This window comes from Falco cherrug, chromosome 15, assembly GCF_023634085.1.
Source record: "Falco cherrug isolate bFalChe1 chromosome 15, bFalChe1.pri, whole genome shotgun sequence".
NCBI lineage: Eukaryota > Metazoa > Chordata > Aves > Falconiformes > Falconidae > Falco > Falco cherrug.
This window is the reverse complement of record NC_073711.1, coordinates 12,835,420-12,861,644: the sequence shown is the minus strand read 5'-3', so window position 1 is coordinate 12,861,644 and position 26,225 is coordinate 12,835,420. Positions and strand designations below refer to the sequence as shown.

At 49.2% G+C, this 26,225-nt stretch overlaps 2 protein-coding genes across 5 annotated transcripts in view; both read right to left on the bottom strand.

The window, feature by feature from the left end:
* Nucleotides 1–792: 792 nt before the first annotated feature.
* On the bottom strand, nucleotides 793–11,124 carry PRPS1 (phosphoribosyl pyrophosphate synthetase 1). The gene is made up of 7 exons (XM_055727771.1): nucleotides 10,849–11,124; nucleotides 8,011–8,194; nucleotides 7,573–7,671; nucleotides 5,694–5,818; nucleotides 3,805–3,978; nucleotides 2,973–3,132; nucleotides 793–924 (listed from the first exon to the last, which is right to left on the bottom strand). The coding sequence occupies exons 1-7, from the start codon at nucleotides 10,968–10,970 to the stop codon at nucleotides 832–834; spliced, it is 957 nt and encodes a 318-aa protein (XP_055583746.1). The 5' UTR covers nucleotides 10,971–11,124; the 3' UTR covers nucleotides 793–831.
* An 8,804-nt stretch (nucleotides 11,125–19,928) lies between these two features.
* Nucleotides 19,929–26,225, bottom strand: part of FRMPD3 (FERM and PDZ domain containing 3) — a 66,385-nt gene continuing 60,088 nt past the window's right edge. For 3 of the 4 annotated variants that reach the window (XM_055727763.1, XM_005439986.3, XM_055727764.1), the window contains one exon: nucleotides 19,929–26,153. In XM_055727763.1, the coding sequence (XP_055583738.1) occupies nucleotides 23,287–26,153 (2,867 nt within the window). In that variant the 3' untranslated portion in view covers nucleotides 19,929–23,286. The remainder of the gene's footprint in view (nucleotides 26,154–26,225) is intronic. The other variant, XR_008735301.1, reaches the window with a different exon arrangement.

Below are 26,225 nucleotides of genomic sequence, written 5' to 3'. Positions count from 1 at the left end.
GCAAGGCTAACAGTAAGCTGTGAAACTGAGGAACTGGTTTTAGCCTACACTAGAAACCGAAGCACACTACCACCACAAGTCCTCTACATAAGAGGGAGAAGAATGCTTGTCCAGGATGCACCTTCACCACCAAGCTACACAGCAAGGCAGTACTGCACAGACTATGCTCTCACCTTCACTTTGCTGTGTAGTACACTAAAGGGTATTTAATTTCATCAATAATTAAGATGAAGTCAAGTTTACAAGCTACACTGATCTCCTTTCATGGGAGGAAGCTGCAGAAGACCCACCTCCCAGGTGTCTCCCAGGGCTTCACCTAGGGTCAAAGCTTGGCCAAGATACAAGCCTTCCCCATGGCTTTTCAAGGGCTTCTGTCAGGTATAGAGTGGTAAGACAGCCAGCAGTCTCTCAGGCTCTTGCTGTAGATCCATATCAGCATGTCCTAGGGACCTCTACTTCCCAAACAATTTGGAGTGCACATGCTAGATCATCTAACCCTGCCCACAGACAAACCCTCCCCCTTCCCCCATCTCAAAATAATTGTGGCAATTAGCCATGTGTCAGTCCTGCTCTCCACAGATCTAAAGAATAGAGTCAGTGCTACTGATGAGCCTCAATGCACAGGGTTGCTGGTGGAGTTGGAGTGTTACAGGGATGAGCTTCCCCCCTCCAGCCTCCCAGTGCTGGGATCAGAGCCAGTAAGCCTGACTTAAGCAGGAGGAGCTGTGGAGAACTGCACTGGAACAAGCAGGGTCTTCTACTGAACTTTACAACAAGCTGAACAACTTTTGGTTTTAAAAAAGCCACACAAGCAGCAGCTGACATCTGTTGTTATAAAGGGACATGGCTGAATAGGTAGGAGACAGATTCCCCATTATGAGTCCTCCTGATGGCCTCCGCAAGGATCATTGAGATGTCAATCACCTGGAGAGGAAGAGAAATGGATCAGCTCACTGAGAACATCACGCCTGGAAGAAAAGCTGGTAAGTCAGGAAGAACTTAAAGAGTAAACTCATCACCCAGATTTATAATATGCCACATGCAGACAAATTAAATCCCAGTCCTGTGTAGAATTCATTACATGAAGTTCTGAAGATATTCTACATACAGTTCTACAAGAATTATTTCACTGTTGACCTTTGTCAGGATGACAGCCTGTCACCTTTCTTCGCTGAACTCCCTAAGCTCAGTCTGTTTACCCTAGGACTATTTTAATCACTTTGTGTAGGTTGCAGAGAAGTTAGGGGAGTCTAAATCAAGATCAGATCACTTCCCTTGAGTCAAAAGGCTTTACTATCACCACCAGCAGTCTACAGATGAAGCTACATGCTGCAGCTCAGCTCTCAGTTATTGCACTGGCTCTGCCTGGCAGGGTAATCCAGTCAACAGGAGGGGGGTGGGTGGGAAAATCAGGTCTCTAAAACTCTAAACCCCAGCAGCTAAAGCATTATGATATATGCAGTCTCAGTAAGAAGCATGGAGTTCATGGTGCATTAAGGAAACCAAGTGAAATCATATTTAACATTCTTTTTTCCAGATAGTTTGCCTCCTAAGAAAGAAAACACACTTAAGAGCTGCAGAGCAGACAGAGCATGAGACTTACAACAAATTCTTCAGCTCTGTATTTCTCAACACTGAACATCAGATGTTAGTGTAAAGGAGTGAAGTGTTAAGTGAGAGCCTGAACAACAACTCCACTGCTGTCTTTGGCTACAACTTTTTACAAACTGATCACCTGTTTAGCATTTTGCCTACATGAACAGTAACATGGAGCTCTGAAAGAAGTTGAAGCATCAGACATCTTATAGATGTGCTCAGTTGTAGGAACATCATCCAGAAAATAAGTGTTAAAAAACTTGCAACATGATAGCAGGCTGCAATGGGCCTATAACTTACTTCCAAAAGCAGCTTAAAATTTACTGGAGTTCGATCAGTTGAGCTTTTTCAACAATACCCTAGTACTGGGGAACCTGTTACACTTAGAACAATACTAGCTGAGTCTTAGCAGTGCCATTCACTTTCCAGAGCTTCTCCAAATACCTGTTTCCTACACATCTGTGCTGTGACACTAGTATTTAGGATGTCCTTAGCTGTGTGTATACTACAGCAGTAACTGAAACTTTTGATGGACCTATTATGCCTGAATGCTCAGGTCAAGCTGCAACTTCCAGCTGTCCATTAACACAGGAAATCCTCAAGTTCTGCCTAGCTCAAGCTGTATAGCCAATTTTTTTTTTTCCTTCCAGGAAAAGTCAGTCTCAGCTTGGGAAACAGAATGTCACAGTGTTCTTCCTAAATGGAAAGCCGAAGACACAGAGTGACCATCGAAAGACCAGCTTTCATACAGATTGTGAACTTTGTTGTTTATCTTTGGCAAGTATCTGAACATTGTACCATTGAGCTGTGTCAACTGTTCTGAAGTCAAACCAGCAAGATGTGTCCATGGGACAAGACTGCACCCTCTCTCCAGCTCACCTGCACTATTATGACCAGACATGAAACATTCACCTTCCCAGGACCAGGCCTACTTTGCCTCACAAAAGGATGGGACACTCTGCTTAAAGTGCTGGGCACTAGGTTACACAACTGAATCTGACATTATCAACTTCAAAAGTTCTTATCTACTTCTGCTTCAGTATGTCATCAGCATATCACTCCCCCCAAATGTACAGATACAACTGCTTGTTTTCATCATAGCCCCATTAGATCAGTCATCCGATATAGGTAAAACAAGCCCTGAAAAAGATTACTTAAGTTAACATTAAGAGCTAGATTAGAAGCTGCATTTTATCAGTGTAACAGGTCTGTTATCCCACAGCAAGAGGGACAAGAGAACTAGTCAACACTGCCACTGATTCTAGTACAAATGAAACTGCTGCAAGCACTAGACAGTATTATGGGGTTTTCCCCTCAGAGGGACAGGCAAGTGCTGCCACCCTTCAGCAGAGACAGAAGAAAAAGTAGATGCTCACCTGGATTTTAGGGCACTGCTTCATCTTGTCCTCCTGGGGTATTGTGTTTGTGACTACAACTGCCTCAAAACAGGCATTGTTGATCCGAGAAATTGCTGGCCCAGAAAAGATCCCATGAGTTAAGATGGCATAAACTTTGGTGGCTCCAGCTGACACAAGCCTACAAGGGTGGAAAAAGGAGAAGGGTAAGAAATTCCTAGCAAGTATTAAACTGACATTAGTACAGGGCACATGGTAAGCATCAAAGGAGACAATACCATATGCTTAGGGCACTGGCTACCTTTGATTTCCCCCCTCCAGCCCACTATTGATTTGGGGGAACAAAACAGTTTAACAAGTACCATAAAATCCCCAACAGTCAAAGTAAGCATTAAAAAATTTGTTCTTAGCCATGGGACATTTGTACTAGATCATACCAATCACCTTTTGTGATTTTTGGCAACACAAGGTAACAGTGTTGCATATGCTGGCATTTGTACTGTAGAAGTCTTCTAAGCTTTTCAAGCTTGGATACCTTTCTTTTAAAAGAAATTCAGATGTATGACCTTCAGTTGATGGACCAGACAGCACTTAGTTCTACCCAGCGTAGTAAGTGATGGTCTAGTGGAAGTCACTTCCAGCACAAGTATTTTTCAAATAAAAGACACTATGGTCTTCTAGCTATTCCTTCTGTGAGAACTTTAGGGTTTTTACTTATTTTGTACGACATTAGAGTTAATACCAGAAACTGTACGTTACTTTGAAATTTGATGTGCAAATAATCTGATTAACTCATTGCACAGTTTTCACTAACAATAGGTTTCTGATTTAGGAAATGGTCAGTCCTACTCACTTGTCTGCAGCATGACAGATGGTACCACATGTGTCTGCCATATCATCTACCAGAATGGCTACTCTGTCTTTCACATCACCCACCAACACCATGCGATCCACTTCATTGGCCTTCTTGCGCTCCTTGTGAATGAGGGCAAAGTCTACATTCAATCGATCTGCGATGGAGGTCACCCTGAAGGGAGAACAGTTTCCAAACACCACTTATTTCCACACAACAGCTTCAATTGAATCTCTTAAAACCATTAAGCACAAACTGCCACCACACCTGTTACTGTTCCCAAGCAATTAATAGAAGTCACTCTGCCACCTCAGTTTCCCTTCAAGCAGTTAAACTGCAATCTCTGATCTCGCCTCTCCTGATGACAGCAACTAGATTAAGTCTTTTATCCTAACCACTGTAAATTATTTTGCATTTAAAGCTTAAAACAAACCATAACCAGCAAGTCTGGCAAACCTAAAGTGATCAGAATATGCTTGGGAGGTTGTCACCTTTATAACACTACACTGGAAGGACATAAGTTGCACTATGACAGGCATCTGCTTCCACTCATATAAGCATTCAACTGTCACACATGCAAGTGCTGACACAGAGATAGTGGCAGGACCACACATCCAAGAAACCCAAGTCTACCACCTTACATTTACTTTGGTTAATGTGACTGCAGAGCAACCTTACCAGAGGGTCCTAAACTTTATATATACTGATGAGTAGCAAAGAGTTTTGATGTATTAAGAGCTAGAATAAAATGCACATGCCCCTAACATTCTACACTTGACATGAGCAGACTCCTAGCCTCAGTAAATCAGATTCATCACCTTGGGAATCCTACACAATTTATGAACTGTTTACTGAAGTATTTAGTTCTGCAGTATCTCCATAAAATACTGCACCAGCCAAGATCAACACATTTCGGTTTAAGTGGCTTTTGAAGAGTATTTTCAGGAGTAAGATTATAGCTGGCTGACTTGGCACTTCATTTACTGCATTATGCAACAAGCTACAGAAGCAGCTGAATATAGAAATGGTCTTGTCCAATACATGGGCCACAACAGAGCTAGAAGAGCTACAGCAGCCTACAGCAAGTATCACTTGGCTTTTTATAACAGATAGCTTAAAACACTATAAAGTATGTGAATCAGGTCAGCACACCCCAACATTTTGGTGTTGCAGTCCTGGATTAAAGAATACAGCTGCATCCCTTTGCTGTTCACTTGTAGCAGCTATAGAGAAGCATCAAGGAACAGCTTCATTTCCCCTAATAAGCACCTGAGAACATTCTGAACTGCCCAGAAACCAGCATGTTTGTCTGCACAAAGATGGGAGATTGTCAGACTATTCAAGTAGGAATGTGCTATAACATATGCTGCTGCTTTTTGGAAAGGAACCATCTCTTATCTCCCTTGCTCTCAGGGAAGAGTAGCAGCAGGCTTAAGTATCCAGCTAGATATTAAAATCAAGAGCATAACAAGAAAATGTCTCAATAGACTAAGCTTAATACTGCAAAGAAAACAGCCTGGATAAAAGTATATCATTAGCCAGCAGCAATAACCTTGTCTTGGCATAGGGGTATGAGCTACATGATTCACTCCTTCAGCCTGCATAACTACCCTTCCACAAAAAACAGCTTTATCCAAGGGATATACTAATTGCACAATTCCTACCTATGCAGCTGTGGTTCTAGAAGCTATTGAACTCTCCACATAGCTCAAGAAACCTTCTAGACATTCCCTAGGAAGGGTATCCACCCGCTCTTCACTAGATGCCAAAGACCCTTACAGAAGGCAGGCTGACAGAGGAATCATGTTTTAAGAATAGCATCATGAGCACTCTCAGGACTTCAAGTAGACACAGAAGCAGCACCTCAAGCTAGCTGTCTGACAGCTTACCTCTTGGCTCCACCAGCATCTGGTGAAACAATGGTACAGTTCTTCCACTCTGCAATATTCTCTTTGATCCATTTAAGTACAGCAGGCTCAGCATACAAGTTATCAACAGGGATATCAAAAAAACCCTGCAAGGAAGATGACAGGAACAGATGTAGTTGAAGGTCACATTCCAAAAACAGTTGGAAGAAGCCTTCTATATGATCAGGCATGCAGCCACTGCCTCTCCACAGCTTTCAGCTTTTTTCTACTTCCCTTAATGCAAGGGCAGTAGTCTTTAGGATACACAGAATAGTAATGTAAGAAGTCTTCAGAGCCAAAAATAGTTTAGCAGCATAAATAGCTCTTTACATCAGACACCTTTACAACATGGAACTACTTCTATCCTAAGAGGGTGCAGAAAACCAGCATCAACCACACTCATTTTGTAAACAGGCAGCTAGCTGCTCTGAAAAGCAAGCTTTAAAGCTCATTACCCAAACTGTTTGCATCTACAGGAAACCTATGAAAAAGCCTTGAGTAACATTTGCTTTTAAACTAATGCAGTGAGTTCCATAACTTTACACTGACCCAGCAGACTCCTCCAGGTAAACCTCAAAGGTCACTAAAAGCCAGAAGTTAATCCTGGACAGGGAGTAACAGGCAAGAGAGTGGGGGCAGCGACTTTAGAGGAATGCTTCAGGGTATATATAGGGGACAGTCCTTCCTACAATCATTCCTCCTGCACTCAGCAGCCCAGCAACCACAAGAACCAGGCTAAAACCAGCCAGATGCTGGAAGCTTACAGACACAAACCCAATTATTCAATCAAGTGTCACCATTGGTGCTGGTGAAAGGTCAACCCTGTGGCACACGTCACAACTTCAGACTTCCTAAGGAAGAGACACAGCCCTTTGGGCTCTGTTCTTTTACTTCATGCTCTTCCTGAAAGTCTTCTCAGCTGTGCTCCCATAGATTCCTCCCCCACCCCCCCTGCCCCCCATCTGAGACAAAGTATTTCTGGGCAAAATTATACTGAAGTGTAAATGGCTGCATTTTCAACTGTTAATTTTAACAGCCAACCCACCTACTGCACCAGGCTGTAGATATCTTACCCTTCTGAATCAGTGTTTGCAGCAATACAAGATATCTTTCCCACTGCCACACCTCTCGGCTGCACTGAGTTGGTTTCTTGGTCTCAGAGCACTTGCTCAAGGTGAAAATAACACTGATAATTTAACAGCTTGCTGTCCCTCCTCTCCCTGGTACACGCTCTTGTCAGTTCTTATACAGCTCAGGTCAAGATTTCAATTGCTCTGTGAGACTATTCTATTCAGTAAGCCAGCAAAACCCATGAATAACTTTCAGTTCACTAGCAGCTTGGGAGAGAACCAAAGTGCCCTATGTGGAAGGGTGGCACTGAATGGATACAAGTGGGATGGCCCATCTTGTCAGCTGAACCCTCACAAGCAGCTGGTGCCAGTACACCTGGAGGCAGAGCTAGCACTGCTTGCTTCTCCCTGAGAATTCAGTAAATATCAGAAACCTCTACTCAATATTCAAGGACTCTTGATAAAGCCATTCTTAATCTCAAATTCCTCAAAGGACCAATAAAGAATACACAGTGTCACTGTGTGGCAATAGAGTTGCACGGATCATTTACTAGCCCAATATTCATTTACACGATTCAATATGCTCAGTCTGATCAAGAAGATCTATAATTTCATTTACAGATGAACCTGTTACCCATCTCCCCATCCTCTTCTGATTCTGCAAGTCCCTTCCATGTTCCCAAGTCCTGATTTCTGCCGTGTCTATAAGAAAGCAGACCACTGGAAAGCCTGCAAGGCAGTGAAGAGGCTCAGCCTGGAGCAGGTAAGTACTTCCCCATTTCAGCTCCTACCTGAATCTGAGATGCATGCAGGTCCATGGTGATTATATGATCTGCACCTGCCACAGACAGCATGTTTGCAACCAGCTTGGCAGATATTGGAGCTCGACTCTAGTAGAGGAAAATAACAACCCAGTATTTAAGACAAGTTTAACTCCATCAAGATGTCAGTCTTCCACTTCTAGGGAATGATTCACAAGCAGTTACTAAAAGGAGTACTCATTAACATTGCATCTTTTCATCAGCTGGAGATTACAGCTTGGTGTATTTTCAAGAACTACTACTTTATGAAAAGACATTTGCAGTCCAATTCCCTGAGGTTTAAAGAAATTAAAATAAGTTTTATCTCCTCCTCTACATATTCAACTTCACCTAATTTCCATTCAGCAGTCAGGACTTAGATGATTTGCATTCATTTTTCCCAGCAGAAACCTTTACCACATCCCTTACCTTGTCCTTTTTGTCCTGCCGAGCATACGGGAAGCAGGGTATGACAGCTGTGACTCTGCTGGCTGAGGCAATCTTACAGGCATTTATCATGATAAGGAGCTCCATCAGATTGTCATTGATTTCACCACAGCCACTCTGCACAATGTAGACATCCTCCCCGCGTACACTCTCACCTATTTCCACACTGAGAACAGATGAGGAGAGTTGTATCCAAATACAAATCAAAACACAGCCATTACATATGCCTCTAAGGTAACCAAGGGATTGCATTCCCAAGGGTCTGTGGGTGACAGTGTGATATAAACAGGGATGCTGAGCAGGAACGCTGTTGCTTATTTGCTTAGTACCCATTTTACATCACTCACTGCTCAAATTTAAAGGTTCAGTCAGTAAGGCTAGGAGCACTCAGCCTGTACTCCCAATTTCAACACAAGCTGAGCATGCAGACACCCTAGAACAGGCCTTGCTCCCCCTGAATCAGAAGTAAACTACCTCAGCTAAAAGCAGCAGCATACAAAGGAAGCAAGGATAATAGCAGATAAAGCCAAGCCAAACCTCTACCAGAAGCTATGCTGTAACCGATTATTAGATTTAGAGTCATAACAGCTATTCACAGGCTTGAACAGAGAAGCCCTCCAGCATTTCACTTTGGAAAGGCTCTTGGGGTTCATTTCCTCCTGCATGTAATGCACGCTAATCCTTGCTGATGAAGGGACTGAATACAAGCCAAAGGCAGTTTGCTGATGGCAAACAGGACCAGCTTCAGCACGTGTATCAAGACACCTGCACCAGAGGCAGAGTTGGAAAGAAAGCAGTAGTCTTTGGCTTGAGGTTTCAGACAGGGCAATGCTGCTTAAGGCCTTTTGTAGGAACAGATTAACTACCGAGTACTTCCAACATTTCAGTTTAGAAAAGCCTGCCACAGATTTGGAAGTCACCAGGAGTCAGTCTGCTGAGGACAAGTGTCTTCCACTGTTTCTTTCTTCCTGCACTCAGAGATGCTCACCCCATCTGCAGATGGCTACCACACCAAACTCTAGGAACAAGCAGACAATTGCCTAATCAGCTCTTAACGACTTCATTTATAGGTAGGGTACCTATAAATAGGCAATTTAGGGTAGATTTCCAATTTTAATATATCATCCTCTGATCTTCACCCTCTCTTCTTCAGTGCTGTTGATTATTGCCAGGCATTTGTAGTCTTACTGCTCAATATCCATCAGCAAACTGCTGTCACCTTCACTGCACACTGGCTTAGAACATACACAAACCTCTCATGAAGAATTTCAAGCAGCATGAGAACTTTTGGCTAAGTTAGCATCTAGATTAACAGTAGTGGGTACACAAGTGCCATCTCTACCTGTACTTACTAACAGTCTAATACTGAGCTGATTCAAGACATTTATTGTCCAGAAGTACCAATTAACTATTCTGCTAAAACAATCTTTTTCTGGGAAGCATCTCCTCTTGCGTTTATTTTGTAACTAGACACTTATTAGGTCTTAAAGTCACATCACCTGCTGACATAAGAATCTGCTGGCTAGCCAACTGGACAGGTAAGTGCAGTTAATAAAGGGCAATGAGAACAGTGCGATGGCTGTGAATCGGACAGACTCCTTTTACACCTCTCCTCTACAACTCTTTGTATTACCCCTGGAGTTCACAGCTAAAAATCAACAGCCATGCAATAGAAATATTTTACATCACATGTATATCCTGGATTCTCCAGGAGAAGCCTCCTGTATCCAGAAGGAAGGAGTGGGTCGGAGCACTCATTCAAGGTTCTTTGTATTACACTGTGTGGTGTGTATATGCTTAATATGCTTCTCTAAACCAAGCTTAAGAGCTCTGAATAATTTTTAGCCTCTCTTTACATTTAGCTGCTTCTTCACATAGGAAGACAGCCAGAGTCATGAAGCAGAGAGATGGAAACGAGATGCATCTGAGGCTTCAGCACCTGGGCAGGACACAGACTGGATGGATGACTGCAACATGGGCTGCAAGGCACTGCCACCCTCCTACCTTTCCTGAGCAGTTTTATCGATGCCTTTCAGGCTCTGCTGCTCTCCGGGGCTGTTTGAAGGCCCCAGCTAACACCCTGAGCCGGCCACTGCCGAGCTGCCAGCCACGGCTGGCTAGGCTATAAGGATGGAAGGGGCTCCACAACGCGGGGGAAAGCCGGGGGGTGGGATTCCAGCAGCTCCCTGCCAGCTTCTGAGGCGGTGGGCCCTGAGCTCTGCCAGCCGGGGAGGGGGCACTGCCCCTGCCCGGCGGGAGCACTGCGGCCCCAGGCTGGAAACCGCCCGTGGGAGCGGGGCCCGCTGCGGCGTAGCGCGCCCCGCACACCGGCCCTTCTCGGCACAGGCCGCTAGAGGCTCCGCCGGGGCCGCGCCACCGGCCCGCACATGGCTCGCCCAGCCGGGAGCTCTCCAAGGAGCACCGCAGCCCCGGCCGCCCCGGCTCGTCCCGTTCCCCCTCGCCCAGCAAGCCCCGACCCAGCGGCAGGATCGCGGCACTGCCCCACGGTAAGGGGCGCCGGGCGGCAGCTGCTCTGCGGCGGCGCTGCACGGCGGCCCCTTCCCCGCGGGAGGCCCCAGGAGACCCGGCTCCGCGCAGCGCAAGGGCGGGACGCACCGGGGGTCTCCGGCCCCGCCGGCAGCGCCCAGGGCTGCCCCGTCCCGCCCGGCCGCCGCTGCCCCGCGGCTGGGCCCGGCCGCAAGGCCCGCCCGGCCCCGCACTACAAACCCCAGCGGCCCCCGCGCGGCGGCTGTGCGGGGCTCAGCGCGGCGGCGCCCCGCGGCCCGCCGGGAGCTGCAGTGCGGCCCCGCCCCGCCTCACCACGTCTCCTGGTTGCTGAACTTCTTCGTGACCACCTTGCCCAGCTCCAGGCCCAGGCGGTCGGCGATCTTCTGGGACAGGTCCTGGTGCGAGCTCCCGCTGAAGATCTTAATGTTGGGCATGGCGGCGGCGGCGCCCTCCTCCTGCGCGCTGCGGCCCGCACCGCACCCGGCTGCCGCGCGGGGACCCGCCCGCCTCCTGCGCGGGGACGCGGCACAGTGAGCGCGGGCCACACCGGGCGGCGCCTACTCCGCCATCTTACCCCTTCCCGCCGCCCGCGCGCGCCCTTTATAGGCTCCCGCCCCCGCGGCCACGCCCCGGCGCGCTCCCCATTGGTCCTCGGGCGGGGACGGGCAGGGCCCGCCCGCCCCCGCAGTGGCGCGAAAGGGCGGCGGGCGCGGCTCGGCGGCCCGAACGGCCGCCCCGGGAGGGAGGCGGGGTGTACGGCGGGAGGAGGCCTGCGATTGGTCGTCGCCTGGCCGTTTGGCCTGCGATTGGCCGGGTCGGCCGCGGCCGCAGCTGGCCGAAGGCCCTGCCCCACGTGGCCTGGCGGGGGGGACTGGACGGGGTTCGTTGGTGGCATGATTGGCAGCCCCCTCCCCCCCGCGGCCATGATGGCCGCCCGCGCTGAGGGGAGGCCCGGCGGGGCAGGGGAGGGGAAGCGGCCCGGCTCCTGGCGCAGGGCGCTGTGCCCGCGGCCCCCGGCGGCCCCTCAGCCCGCGGCGCGGCGCGGCGGGGCGGGGGTTACCTCAGCATGCCGCCGGGCCCGCGTCCGCCGCCTCCTCCGGCCGGCCCTGCCCGGCGCTCAGCAGCTGTCAGCGCGGCGCGATGCGGAGCCCCGTGGCATGCTGCTCCGCCGTGTCACACCGCACCCGCGTCAGCTCGCCGGGCTGCTGCACCCTGCGCTGCGCAGCCTCACCCCGCCGTGTCCCGGGCCGGGCCGTCACCGGGCGGCAGCACCCGCAGCCCCGCTCTGACCAGCGGCTCGGGGTGCGCGGCAGCACCCGCAGCCCCGCTCCGCGCCGCTCCCCCAGGCAAACCCCCGGCGCGGCGGCGGCCGGCAGCGCGGGCCCGTCGCCCGCCATTTCACGTTCCTCAGCGGTTGTCACAGGGGGTGCGCCCTCAGAGAAACTGCAGCTTCTCCCGCAGGAGCCCGGGCGCCTCAGGCGGAGGCTGCGCGGCCAGGGGCGGCGGGGCACCGGCAGCGGGGCAGCGGGAGCGGGCCAGGCCCCGGCGATTAGCTTCAAAGGCTGGGTGGGACCGTGTGTGTCGACACTATCAAATTCCAGCAAGTTTTTAATTTTTGAAGGATAGTGCTTATCTTCTTCGCTTTTGCTTTTTTGTCTCACATGCTTCTACCTGCCAAAATACAAAGAATTAACTTTTCTTTGCCCTCGCAGTATGCCGTGCTCCGTCTCTTTTCCTTTGGCCGAATCGTGACTTGATCTCGTTGCAAAAGCAAAACGATGGTATTGATGGTATCGGGCTGCATGTGCAGGGGCACTGACCTCCCGCATGTCCAACTAGTCCCGCTGCACTCCCCGCAAACTCCATGAGAAAAAAACACCACGATCACCATCATCAACATTTTCGGCACTTGTCCTCAGAATGTGCAGCAATACTTCCTGCTATTTATTTTTCTGTTAGAAATAGCCTTTGGCCACGTTTTGAGATCAAAACAATCATAATTGCAGTGGATACACTGGATCGCAGGCACCCCTTTCCCCCCTGTCTTCTGCATCATTGTTAAAGCCCATGTGAGTGCTACTTTTAACAGGCTAATTTAATTTCTGAGGGTTTTTTCACATTTATAATCAGGGGTTTGTACCTAATTCTGTAGTCTCCTGTCAACTTTCAGCTTGTGTGTCATTACATTACAATTAAATTAAAAAGCTAAATCAATTGATTAATTTAGCTTTTTCAAAAATAAACATTGTTTAAAGGTTTTTAAAATACACAAAACAAAGCCACAAACAGCTTCTTCAAAATTTGTATGCAGTTGTGTAATTCCTACTTGTTTTACTTGACTGTCTTGCAGAGAACAAACTTCTGCAATGAAATTGGCATTGGGAAGTTATTGCTTTGAATTCTTGAGAATTGACCCAGAAGAAACAGTCAGCAATTTACAGAGGCTGGCCACATTTTCTTTTATTTCCTCTTGCAACTATACTGGCCCAAAACGCTGCTGTCACTGACCCCAAAGGCCAGTAAACTAATGATTACAAAATCCTACTTTTGAGGAAGTTTTCTGTAACCTTTTGTAGGGTGTCATTAAACTTGGAATTCATCTGGATTAAAATATATATTAATTGTCATACTTAGCACTGATGGAAACTGGAATATCAACATATGATAATTTTGATTTTTTGGGTGTAACTTTTGGTGTAGCAGCTTGTGAAATGCCATGATACACAGCAAATCCAAGGAATGGAGAAGGAAGAATACAGTGCTTTGCTTCTGATTTGTTGCTAACAAATCTTAGTAACACAGAAGAAAACTTCACTGTCAGATGGCAGCCCGGTGGTTCAAGTGATGGTGTATGTGGACACCTCCCAAATTTCTAGCTTGCAGTAAATCCACATCAGTGTAGCCATTCTCTACTAATGACTCTGGTACTTTTGGCTGGAGGACACCTACAAAAATCCAGCAATTTTGTTGGCATTCTTATATGGGCCTTTCACAGTTCACAGCATTTTTTTCAAATGATAGTTTGGGATAATTGCAAGTTTTCAATGGCTGTTCTGTACATATTTTTCAGTGATAAAGCTACACAGTCTAAAAATAGCTTTCAAGGACTCTCTTCCTTGCAAAACAGACTACAAAAGGTTTGTTGCTGCTATTGCAGAATTTAGAAGATGGATAACTTCTTTCCAGTTCCTGAAGTATTTGTTTTGTTTCTGGATTTGAACCATTTGCTTGTCTTGGTTTAAATTCCATTCTGCCCCCCGCCCCCGCCCCAGCTCTTGAACACAGAATGAGTGTCTGCTGTGCCCCAGCATCCCTGTCCCCTCCCAGTTTATTGGTGAACCACCACTGGGAACCTGAGGCTGAAGGCAAGCAGGAGGTAGACTAAAACATGCAAATTATGCCCCTCTGACGAACTCTGAGTTTCCCCTATACACGGCTTTGTAGCATGTCTATCAGTTTCCTCCTGGGATCACTGAGATGGGATTTGCAGGAGTGAAAAATCTGACAAAAAATGCCATTAGATCCTTAATCCTGTAAACCAGGGACTGGCAAGCTTTCAGATGTAAAATCAAAGCCTTTTTTTGGTTTTCCTCTCCATTCTGATCTAGAGGCCAAGCATGCTTTTGGGAGCCCCAGTGAGCTGGGGGAAGCTGCCTCTCGGGAGGGAGGATTTTGCAAAGCTTCAAATGGATGGCACCACCTTCTCCTCCAAGACCAAAAGCCAGGGGCTGGGTGCTGTGGTTGCTCATTGTCTCTTCTCCAGCTCTGCATCATCTTGCTGCCTTGCAAAGCTCACAGCAGCGTTAAATGGCCGCGAGTGCCATCTAGGAAAAGTCCCTGCTGCCCTTCAGTGTTTCAGCTACCACAGTATCTTTGTAGGTTAGACAGCACTTTGGTTGAGAGGACAAAAGTCCACCTACCTTAGCGATTTATCAGTATCACTAGCAAAGCTCTTGGAACAGGATAATCTCAGAGATTTGACTGAGGAAAAGCTGTTCATGCACCAAAGTCCTAGTTAAACAAAGCCAAAAAGCTTCCTCGTAGGGATCCTCAGCCATAGCTCATCTACTAGCCGCTTGCATTGCCATCACTTCAAGAAGGGACAAGGAGAACCAGCTTTGAAGATGGAGTTATTTATCTGGTTCTTGGCCTAAATGGTACGAAGGGAGAGACTGTGTGGTTGAAAACCACTGGTCTGAGGGTCAGGTTGTCTGTCAAAGGACAGTTAGGGAAACGATCACAGCCTAAGTGGAGGCTGGATGTGAAAGGGCATTGGAGTATTTCAACTCTTGTGTTGACACCCTTATTCAGAATTAAAGTGCTAATTCTAATTGGCTTGCTTCATTCAGAAAGCAAAGTATAATAAATAGAATTATCCACTTCCAATCTAAATAGGTTTATTTAATTTTCCCTGTGGTTTATAATGGAGACAAGCACAAGCCAGTTTTGGTAGTGGAAAGAAAAAGCTTATAGCCTGAGCTGCTGCGTTCCCACATGTTTTGGGACTTGTGAAGTAAATTACTGTCCCCACTAAGGAGAACCTGGAAGCACACAAATGGCGAAATGCCCCTTTTTATTTACCCAATTCTATGGAGGTGCATTTTATCAGAAATACCTTTTGTGTTTCATGCCCTGAAAATATATTTTCCAGGAAGTTTTAAGCAGCCCATTAATACCAGCAAACTTCATGGTGATGTTGATCAAAACAAGTAGCCCTTGTCCGTCTCTTGGCACATTCCTGCATACAATTGCCACTCAATTACCACCAGCCACTTAATCAAGGACATATTTTCATGCAGAAAGCCTATGGCTGAGGATTGTTTTTTTTCTTTCTGTTGCCTCGTGATAGCACAGCCTCACAGCTGGTTCTGTTAATGAATAGCACTTGAGTAACACAAGGCTCTGCCCTTCCCCTTGGTGGCTGAAAGAAGGGTAGAAGCTAGAAAAAAGCAGAGGCCAAAAAGAGGGAGGCAGAAATAAAAACAGGCAAAGAAGGGGTGGGTGGATGAATAGGAAAGCGAAGGCTCGAAGAAATATGGATGCCAAAAAGGTATAGGAAGCCTCCAAGGGGTGCGACAGCAAAAGGGAGTGGGAAGTCAGAGAGGTGTGAGGCCAAAAAGTGGTGGAAGACTGAAAAGGGATGTAGAGGTTGAGAAGTTTGGGGTGAAAAAGCGGGAGGAGGCCAAAGAGGAGGTGGCAGCTCTTGGCATTGGGACTCTATGAGCGCACGATGTACGCCGGCCTCACAAATGTCTCAATGAGGCTGCTTAGCACCTGGAAACTGCTCGTGATGGCGGAGAGCATGTGGGTAGGGCTCTTGTCGACGGCTGCCACGCGGCGGCAGGATGCCCGAAACTCCTTGAACTGGAGGGCGAGCTCTTGCTTGTACTCAGCCAGCTGGGAGATGTAGGACTTGCAGTCCCGCACGTCGGGGCTCACCACACACTGCCTCAGGATAGTCAGCAGCTCGTTTGTGTCCAGCTGCACTTGCAGAAACCCATTGGGAAAGCTGTAGGCATGGCCTCGAAGGGTGCTGATTTTTGCCAAGCTGCCCTCAAAACTGGAGGTCCTTAAATCTATTTCCTGGGTCTGGCTGTCATTGGGACTGCTGTAAGCTGCCGTGCAGGGAGCTGCAGCACAGCTTCGCTTCACTACGTCTTCTGGTTGCTGAACTTCTTCCTGACAACCTTGCCCAGCTCCAGGCCCAGACCCTGAGGCGAGCTCCCGCTGAAGATCTCACTGTTGGGCATGGCGGTGGTGGTGGTGGCAGCGGCGGTGCCCTCCTCCTGCGCGCTGTCGCGTGGGGATGCAGCACAGTGAGCACGGGCCAGGCCACGCCACGCCTACTCCGTCATCTTACCCCTTCCCGCCGCCTGCGTGCGACCCGGCAGTGGTGTGAAAGGGCAGCGGGTGTGGCTTGGCGGCCCGAACTCCAGGGCATGAGGCATAGGGCAGGCGGAGGCCTGCGATTGGTCGTCGTCTGGACGTTTGACCAGTGATTGGTCAGGGCGGCCGCGGCCAGAAGAAAAGGCGGGAGGAGGGGGAGGCTGCGGCACGGTGGGTGAGGCGGGAACTGAGGCTGAGGAGAAGAGGTGTCAGAGGAGGGCAGGGCATGGCATCCACCAGGGAAAAGCACACCATTTGTCAGGAAAAGGAGAAAACTTTGGGAAATAAATGGTATTTTTAAAAGTTTCCAGTAGAAACAATAGAGACTTAGGGATAAAAATCTCTAAAGGATCCTGACCAGTCTCTTTGTGTTTCTGATCTTTCTACTCAGCATTTTTTGCTATGCCTCTGTAAGAAGCCCAGTTAAAAGTATGAGGATGGAGTCCTGTTGCTGTAGCAAGAGGTGCATATTCATTAGATTCAGGAGTATTTCCAAGGTACTTTTCAAAAGTGGGATTTAGTGGAGCGTTATGAAGTGCCCTGGACCGTGTGCGAAGAGCCGGTGCATGTCCCCAGCCCTTTTGTCTCTCTCCCCAGCCCTTGGCATGTGCCACAAACCTCAGAGGAACAGCACTGGGATTTCTGCCACTTTGGACACAGTGTGTTTGCTTTTTAATCACTTTATAATCCAGCTGCAGAAAACGCCCTCCCTGTTCACTCTGTGTCTGGGTGACACTGCAAGGGGCACGGTCTCAGCTTGGCTGGAAGGCTGTGCAGTCACTGCTGTGGAATAAGGCATGGATAGGGTCCTCATCTGCCCATACCTTGACATGGAATCACATAGCCTGACACAAAAAACTTCTGGGAAAGCTTCCTATCATGTGTATGGACTGTTTTCACAGACACTAAATAAGGTTAGGTGATGTAAATAAATTGAAATACCTGTCTTCCCTGGCAGATTTCTCCTGTGTCCATTTAAAGCCATGGGTGTCCCGGCCAGCTCCACTGTGTCTGCCTATGCGTGGAATTTGTTAGGATGTTTTACACAGGAAACCAGACGTTGTGCTTTAAATGAGGATAAAATTTAGACATTACTCATTTCTATTTGACTGTCAGCTCCCTTGGGCATGATGAAAGCAGCAGTGGGTCCCAGCTATTCAGCTTGCCCTGCTGTTGTATCTGGGGCTGCTGTGATTCCTGTGTAGTGTTGCCAGGACCTTGGAGAGGATGGAAATCCCGACAGGAGAATGCGGCCACTACGCCGTGGGGATTAGAGTTCAAAGTGCTTTAAATCGCGGTGCCCGGTTGTCTCCAGCTGACAATGACCAGCAAAGTCCACAGAGACACAAGCAATTTTATCCAAACCTATCTTGGGACTACTGCTTGAGGTCTGCTCATTTTCCAGCTCCTGTTTTTGATGCTTTAACTCCTGAAAGCCAAGTCTTCTGTTTTTCTCATGTATAGCAGAGGGACCAGCACTAGCCCAGTTTGTCTTCCTTTTCTATCCGTTGTCACTGATAGAGCCCTGGTGAGGACTCCTTGAGAGTGGACATAATTTAGAGAAGATTAAGGAAGGGAGCAGACTAGGGGAGTGCAATGACATCAGACCGTCATGAATGCATGTTGTGGCTGAGCAATGCTCATGGGGGCTTTGAAGGCCCTGGAGGATATCTGCACCAGCTGTAACGCTACAGCCAAAAACTCAGGGCAAAGGCCGTGTGAGAAGGGCAGTTACTGCCGATGCTGCTCTGAGGGGGTGCTAAATGGCAGGCGAACACAACCTGCCACACTCAGGCAGATTGCTCTGATGGGAGGGGATGGAGAAAAATTGATTTATCTTTATGCACACACACCTGCAAAACAATGTTGTCCTTTTCTGAGAACCATATGCTTTGCTTTAACTTGCTGGGGGACGGTGGCTTCAAACTGAAGAAATGCTGATGCTGAGAACAAAGCAGTCTGCAGGAAGATAAATTAGATGGACAATGAAATGGGAGCTAGATTGGGGGAAAAAATTACTTTTAATTCCCTGTGCTGTGTAACTGAGATGGAGTTTTTTGAAAAATCTAGGATTCAAAACCATTAACATTTTACCTGAATTATTTCCTTTAGGAGTACTTAAAAGTGCCCAACAGAGTGAGGCGGCAGGGACAGCACCTAAAAGAAGAGTACAACAGTAGAGGCAGGGTTTCTCCATCCTTCTCAGGCTTGTACCAGTATAGCTCCTCGCTTCACAAAGGGACATTTGACTGATCCTGGAGCACATACACGTAACAGTGTATGTGTACAGGTAACAGTGTGCTGTGAAGAAACAATTTCTTTCTGATGGGGTGCCGATTGTCCACTAGATGGTACTAACCATCGACTCTGAAATGCTGATTGAACTGGCTACTGTCAATAGTATTTTCAGGCTCTGGGGGTTTTTAGAAAACCTCTCGGTTTTTCCATTTTTTTTGATCCATACCCAGCTTTATAAATAGGTGTGCTTTGTCCCATTCAGTGTCATCATTAGTTAGTTCAGCATGCAAAATGGTGTGATGCAGATTAAAATAACGACCTGGAGGCACAGAGAATGCGTGTGAGTCTTGACTGCTGCCGCCTTTGCTTTAGACAACACCTTCAATCCCCATACAGAGAATGACCCAGTTGCTAAGGTTTTTTTGTGTTGGATCTTTATCAGACTTGGCTTTTATAGTTCCTGTAGGCTTTGGGGCACATAGAGGGCACACATCAATGCCTTCCTGATAAATAGAGAGTTCATTGTGCCAAGAAAAACGTGTCCCCAGAGAGAACAGCCATCTGTAGCTAGGAAACTGTTTGCTTTGCTCAGATTTCTCCCCCGTCTGGCATTACGCTTTTGCTGGGCTTTCCTCTGCAGACACACCTGAGCAGTTCCACAGGGCAGCAGAACCATCAGGCCACTGATGGCAGGTCGCACACTGTCACCTCTTCCCAGGCAGAAGAGCAGATACCAGGCAGGGGCAGCAACTTGGCTGAAAGCATGCACTGGAGCTGGTCAGCAGTGCTCAGCTTGGTTTATGGAAAAGGGATTAGGCAGGAGTTTCCTAACAGAGGGGAGTTAAAGCATGTCCTGGCTCTCCCCTGCTTTTTTAGGGGCAGGAGGGTGTCCTGTGGGCACCAGGAGGACCACACTTTCCCTAGGGTGACTGCAGCGCCAGCATCAGCAGTGAAGGGGTGAGTGCTGCTGGAGGTGTTCCCCTCCCGGAGGGGAATAAGCCAAAATAGCCATTAACATAAAGTAAACCCGTGCCAAGTCAAACAGTTCATTTCAACAGTGCTGTTTTGCTGCTTCATGGCTTTCTTCATAGCCTGGTACTTAATTGCTGTGGAGTCCAGTGATGTTGTGGAGTCCTTATGCCCTTCCAGGATAGAGATACATGCATTTCTATAGCAGAAAAAATAAGGGGTTTTGCTTACGGACAGCATTTTGTACAGCTAAGAATAGCCACTTTTTGACAGTTCTTAAAAAGAGACACAAATGCTAGTTTTGATATTAAGATTAATATATTTAATCTTTCTTGTTTGTAAAACAAGACATAAATTTGTGTATATATATAATTTATATATTTTTTATTTATACATACTATATACAGACAATAAAAAAATTTTCCTCTGTATTAGACTGATAGGTTTATGGAGGAATGATATAGGTGTAACAGGGAGCTTGAAGAAACTCAGAGTTTCATAATAGATAATTCATGGGGAAGAGAAAAACACGGCTCCCTGTCGGCCTTCAGCATTGTAACAGGCTTCGCCCACCACAGACTGAAATCTGAATTGGCTCTTCCACTGTATATTTGCTACATGGTTCTTGAAAGCAGGAGGCTGTCCCCACAGCAGGATCCTCTCTGCCTTGCTGACAACAACGGCCAAAGTCCGGGACAGCCATGGGCCAGGGAAGTTATTGCACTCGGTAGAGGATGCGTGTGTTAAAAGCACATTGTGCATTTCTGTAACTCCTATGGAAGAACGAGAGATTTCGAATGTGCATATTTATAAAAAATAATAGAGATGGGAAGCGATTGATCATACGTGATCGTCCCCAAGCACTGAGGCAAGCTGGCTGGGTTTGACAACCTGTCTCGCTCCTGGCACTGTGAGGCCAATGCCACAATTTCCCTTTCCAGCTGGAGGTGGGTACGATGGGGAGAGGCACAGGGACCCTATCAGGACCCACTCTCCCCATGCATTCATGAAGTGCAGTGGGTAGCAGGGTAAGGGCAATGCAATGTGTAACCTTGCATTTTTCTCCTTGCTTTGTTTTGGAGACTGGGTGACTGCAGTGAAGCACCAGTTAAGGCGATCTGATTCATTAGGTCTAGAAGCTAGACTGGGAGGAGGAGGGAAACCTCAGAGTGTGAAGGAAAGCAATGAGGAATCATTTTACCATTCATCTGGAAGTAAAAAAACCAAACAATCCGAAACCCCCAACTCCAAATAAATAACCATCACACAGTACTAAATAATGCTTCTTACAGCAGTCAGTTCGGTAGAGACAGGAAAATGATCCCAGCGCCCTGGCAAGGATGGCAGCTCCTTTGGCCGATGGCAGTAGGATTGCCGGGCTCAGGGGCACGCTGTGGCTCACAGACAACGCTGATCAGGGGTTTCTCTCTAATGGGCACAGTGAAAGGAAATAGGAGAGAGTTTGGACTGACTCTTGGAGGCACAGACCTGACCACTGCAGAAAGGTCTGAAAGAGGTCTCCTCTCAGCTGCTAGCCCAGCTTCTGGCTTGCAATGGTCAAATATCAATCTGCGTTCCTTGCAGGCTCTCCAGCATGGACACAGGCATCAAGCAGAGGAAGGGAAACACAGAATCATAGAATTAAAGAATCATTGAGGTTGGAAAAGACCTTTGAGATCGTTGAGTCCAACTGTTAATCCAGCACTGCCAAGTCAACCACTAAACCATGTCCCTAAGTGCCACATCTACATGTCTTTTAAACACCTCCAAGGGATGGTGACTCAACCACTTCCCTGGGAAGCCTGTTCCAATGCTTGACACCCTTTTGGTGAAGAAATTTTTCCTAATATCCAATCTAAACCTCCCCTGGTGCAACTTGTGGCTGTTTCCTCTTGTCCTATCACTTGTTATCTGGGAGAAGTACTTCTTTTCAGGTAGCTGTAGAGAACAATAAGATCCTCCCTGAGCCTCCTCCTCTCCAGACCAGCCCCCCCAGTCCCCTCAGCCGCCCCCCATCAGCCTCGTGCCCCAGCCCCTGCCCCAGCCCCTGCCCGGCTCTGGACACGCTCCAGCCCCTCCACGTCCCCCTGGCAGTGAGGGGCCCAAAGCTGAACACAGGATTCGAGGGGCGGCCTCACCAGGGCCCAGCACAGGGGGACGGGCACTGCCCTGGCCCTGCTGGCCACACTGCTCCTGACACCAGCCAGGCTGCTGCTGGCCCCCGTGGCCACCTGGGCACAGGGCTGGCTCCTGCCCAGCCGGCCCAGCCAGCCCCCCCAGCCCCTTTCCCGCCGGGCACCTTCCCAGCCCCCTGCCCCAGCCTGCAGCGCTGCCTGGGGCTGCTGTGCCCCACGGGCAGGGCCCGGCACGGAGCCGGGTTGAACCTCACACAGCCGGCCTGGGCCCCTCGCCCGGCCTGCCCAGACCCCCTGCAGGGCCTCCTGCCCCCCCGCAGGGCAGCACTGCCCCAGCCTGGTGTCCTCCGCAGACCAGCTGGGGGTGCGCTCCATCCCCCCATACAGATCGCTGATAAAGAACTAAACAGGACCGGCCCCAGTACTGAGCCCCAGGGACACCCCGTGTGCCTGGCCGCCAGTGGGATGTCACTCCATCCCCCACCACACTCTCTGCTCGGCTGCCCAGCCAGCTTTTTACTCAGCAAAGAGTACTCTTGTCCAAGCCATGAGCAATTTCTCCAGGAGATGCTGTGGGAGACAGTGTCAAAGGCTTGACTGAAGTCTAGGTAGACAACATCCACAGCCTTTTCCTCATCCACCAGGCAGGCTACCTTGTAGAAAGACATCAGGTTTGTCAAGCAGGATCTACCTTTCATAACCCCATGCTGGCTGGGCCTCATCACCTAGTTGTCCTGCATGTGCTGCATGATGGCACTCAAAATGATCTGCTCAGTAACTTTCTCCGGCTCTGAGGCCAGAATGATAGGCCTGTGGGTCCCTGGATCCTCCCTGCTTTCATGCATTAAGCCCTCGCCTTTTGCACAGTGTCTGTGCTCAGGACTAGGGCAGTGGTGCCTAAGCTGTGAGTAGAGCCTGCTAGGGCGACCTAGCTCTGCCCCAGGATTATGGCGTCCTGTCCATTCTAGGACTACTTTCCAAGCCCTTGCATAGCAGCAGCGACTTGTACCCCGGAAATCCCTTCTGCTGCTAATTATGTTGCATTTGTGGGCCAGGAAGACCCTGGAGGCAGAACAGCTGTTTACGTGGCAAGACACTGGTTTGGCTCCAAAATGCCCCAAGTGAAGCCAGGAGATCTCAGCTCAGTCCTGCTGACTCACTGGCACACCACTCACCGTGACAAAGGTCTCTGCACAAATGAGGCCCAGAACCACATAAAATCAAACCGGCATGGAGACTGGCATGCTGTCACCAACAAGCCAGCATGGGACAGCAAGCAGAGCATCTGCTTGAGATCCCTGATGAGCTGGTTGCACAGCTTGCAACAAGGCATGAATTTACCCTTCAAAACCACCAGCACAACCAACCATTCTGTAGAGATAAAAGAGCGTCTGGGCTACCGCAAACCCCAGCAGATGTGGGCCTGTAGACACGCATCCTCAGCAGACCTATGCTATTTGAGAACCACTAGCACATGGCCCGGCACACACTGCACACTGGCTTGTTGGTTTTCGTAGCTGGCTTACTTATTGATCAGTGTCTTCAGGGAGCGTGTGAGCGTGCTCATGACAGTGGCAACCGTGGCTGACTGGCGGGCAAGCTGCTCCACCGTCTGCTGGTGGGTCAGCGTTCTGGCCGTGGACTCCTCTGCAGCCTTCAACAGGAAGGTGTAGTTCCTCACCACTTCCTCCACCTTTGTCAGCAGCTCTTGGCGCTGGGACTCTGAGCGCACGATGTACGCCAGCCTCACAAATGTCTCAATGAGGCTGCTTAGCACCTGGAAACTGCTCGTGATGGCGGAGAGCATGTGGGTAGGGCTCTTGTCGACGGCTGCCACGCGGCGGCAGGATGCCCGAAACTCCTTGAACTTGAGGGCGAGCTCTTGCTTGTACTCAGCCAGCTGGGAGATGTAGGACTTGCAGTCCCGCACGTCGGGGCTCACCACACACTGCCTCAGGATAGTCAGCAGCTCGTTTGTGTCCAGCTGCACTTGCAGAAACCCATTGGGAAAGCTGTAGGCATGGCCTCGAAGGGTGCTGATTTTTGCCAAGCTGCCCTCAAAACTGGAGGTCCTTAAATCTATTTCCTGGGTCTGGCTGTCATTGGGACTGCTGCAGGCTGTTGCATCTAGGACCTGAAGAGTCCTGCTCATGACTGGGACCATCTGATTGTCCAGCTTCATTCCTGGGAGTATCTGCATGGGGATGGAATAGGACAGCTCATCCTTCTCACTCCCATCATCTGCAACATCACATTTCCTGTAGTAGAAGCAGTACCGGATGGAGCAGCACTTCTCATCCTCCATGTCTTCATCCCGCAGCTCAGCAGGACTTGGATACATCTCCTCCTGGACAGAGAACACTGCCGAACCCTTCTGGTTCTTTTTCTCTTGTGCTATCTGGACATAGGAGGGGTCAGCTGCTCCAGAGGCTTCCTGGATTTTGCTCTTCAGAACAGGACAAAGGATGCTAGGCTCAAGCTCTTTCTGGGGGCCTTTCTGCTTGGTTGTATAGATGTTCTGGTAGATGTCAGAGGACAGGGATGTCCTGTCAGTCTTATCTATTTCACTGACACTGTAACGACGCAAGAGTTTCCTGTAGTGTGGAGCACCCATGCACTCCCCCCGGGAAGTGCACGTTGCCAAACAGGACATGCTGTTCTCTGGATCTGACCGGTAGTCTCTGGACTCTAAACTTGTGGATCGTATCCGCTTTCCTTTGGAAGGGCTGCTCACGCTTGTCAACCTAATGGCTTCAGCCTGCTTCTGGTCATTGGTAAGTATATCCCTCCCTCGCTTCTCCAGTTCTGGCATCACCAGCTGGTTAGGGGGTGGCCTCACCCCCCTGCAAATCCGCTTGCAGTCACAGCTGCGCCTTTGTTCTCTGGACATTCCTGGGACTTTTTGCACAGGACTGCTCCTTAGCTGGCAGCTGCAGCGCCCAGGGGCAGGAGGGTGCAGATACTCCTGTGGTGGGAGGTCGCCTTTGCTCTTTGGTTTGAGCAGCTCTTCAAGGAATTCCAGCTCATACTGCTTCACCTTCTGCAGCTGGGCCTGCCGCTCATCTGTCTCCTTCTTCATCCGGGTCGGAAATGTTGCAGAGAACAGGTTCCTTAACCTGAAGGGAGCTTTTGGAGCTTTGGGTTTAGCTGGAACATCAGCATCTTGCTGGGTCACCTCCAGGAGTTTTTCTACTTTTTTGGAAGGCACAGTGCTGATCTGCAGGCTCTCAGATCTGGGCACCAGCTGGATTGGCCCTTTGGGTTCCTCACTGGTGCTCCTGAAAGTGCTACCAGGTGATGGAGAGTGCAGATTGCTACTTTCAGCTTTTAAGCTTTTGGCTGAACTTTCCTGTTGCATTTTCTGTCCTTGGTTTGAAGGAGCTGTGTGTTTCTGAAAGACAAGGCTCGTGGCTTCCCCACCTGCCTTCTGACCTGGCTCTCCACTTGCAGCTTTTCCTGGAGCATCTCTAGTCACTTTTTGCTGGTAGCTTTTAGAGGCAAAAGTCTTACCAGGCATCATTTCCTCACCTGCTGAGGTGAGGTGGAAAGCTTCAGCCTTATTGCCATGAGCTTCTTTAGGACTTGGAGAAACTTCACAGTGCTGCTGTGGAGAGAGTTGCTGCTGCTGCTGCTGACAGCTGCACAATGTCTCTGCAGTTTGTGGACCTCCTTTATGTTTCAAAGGCTTGCTGCTGGCTGAGGCACAGCTGCTGGTACTGTTCATGTTCTTGTCTTCTTTCAAGGCTGCTACCACTTGGGGAGCTGAGCCTTTTGCATTTGCCACTTGCTGCAGAGCAGCTGAAATGACCGCTGGAGGTGCACCGCTCTTCTGATCCAGGATGAGCCTGGAGCTTGGCTGGACTTCTTTGGGCACCTTCTCTTGCAGATCCTGTGCCTGCTCCCTGCTTGGGGCTGCTGTGGCATGCAGAGAAGCCTCAAAGCCAGCTTTTGTATGGCCTGCACCTTTGCATTCAGACCCTGGCACTGGAGCCCCCCTGTCCTGCTCATTAACCTGGGGGGTCAGCACCGGCTGGACAGCCAAGCTGTAACTCCGCTCAGCATGCTCCTGCTCCTGTTGGCTCTTGCAGTTGCTAAGGTTGGGGCTTTGGTGAGAGAAAGCTGGCTTCAATGAAGGGCTCGGCTCTTGGTGGCTGAGGGGGTAGGGTGAAGTGAGAACAGCCTGGGCAGCACAGCTCTGGATTCGGAAAGGCAAGTCCTTTCTGGCCAGGAGGTTTTCTTTGTTGATGTGTTGAGCGAGGAAGTAGGCTGCGTTCTGATGCTGCTTCATAGCAGAGACCATCTCCGAGACGTCGGTTAGCTCTGAAGAGTTGGTTTCATGGCCTGAATCCAAGGATGACTCAGGAGTGATGGCAGCCAGGACAATAAGACCTGAGGAGGGACACAAAGAAAACCCCACGACAACACTCACACCACACTGCTACACACAGGAGGGGGGAACTC

Bases quoted from the DNA above. Each gene is read 5' to 3' on its own strand.
- PRPS1 (XM_055727771.1), bottom strand. From the start codon at position 10,970: ATGCCCAACATTAAGATCTTCAGCGGGAGCTCGCACCAGGACCTGTCC. The intron at 5,819-7,572 runs GTAGGAGCTGAA...TCTTCCTTGCAG, and splicing joins TGCATGCATCTCAGATTCAG to GGTTTTTTTGATATCCCTGT. The intron at 3,979-5,693 runs GTAAGCTGTCAG...TTCTCCCTTCAG, and splicing joins GATGCTGGTGGAGCCAAGAG to GGTGACCTCCATCGCAGATC.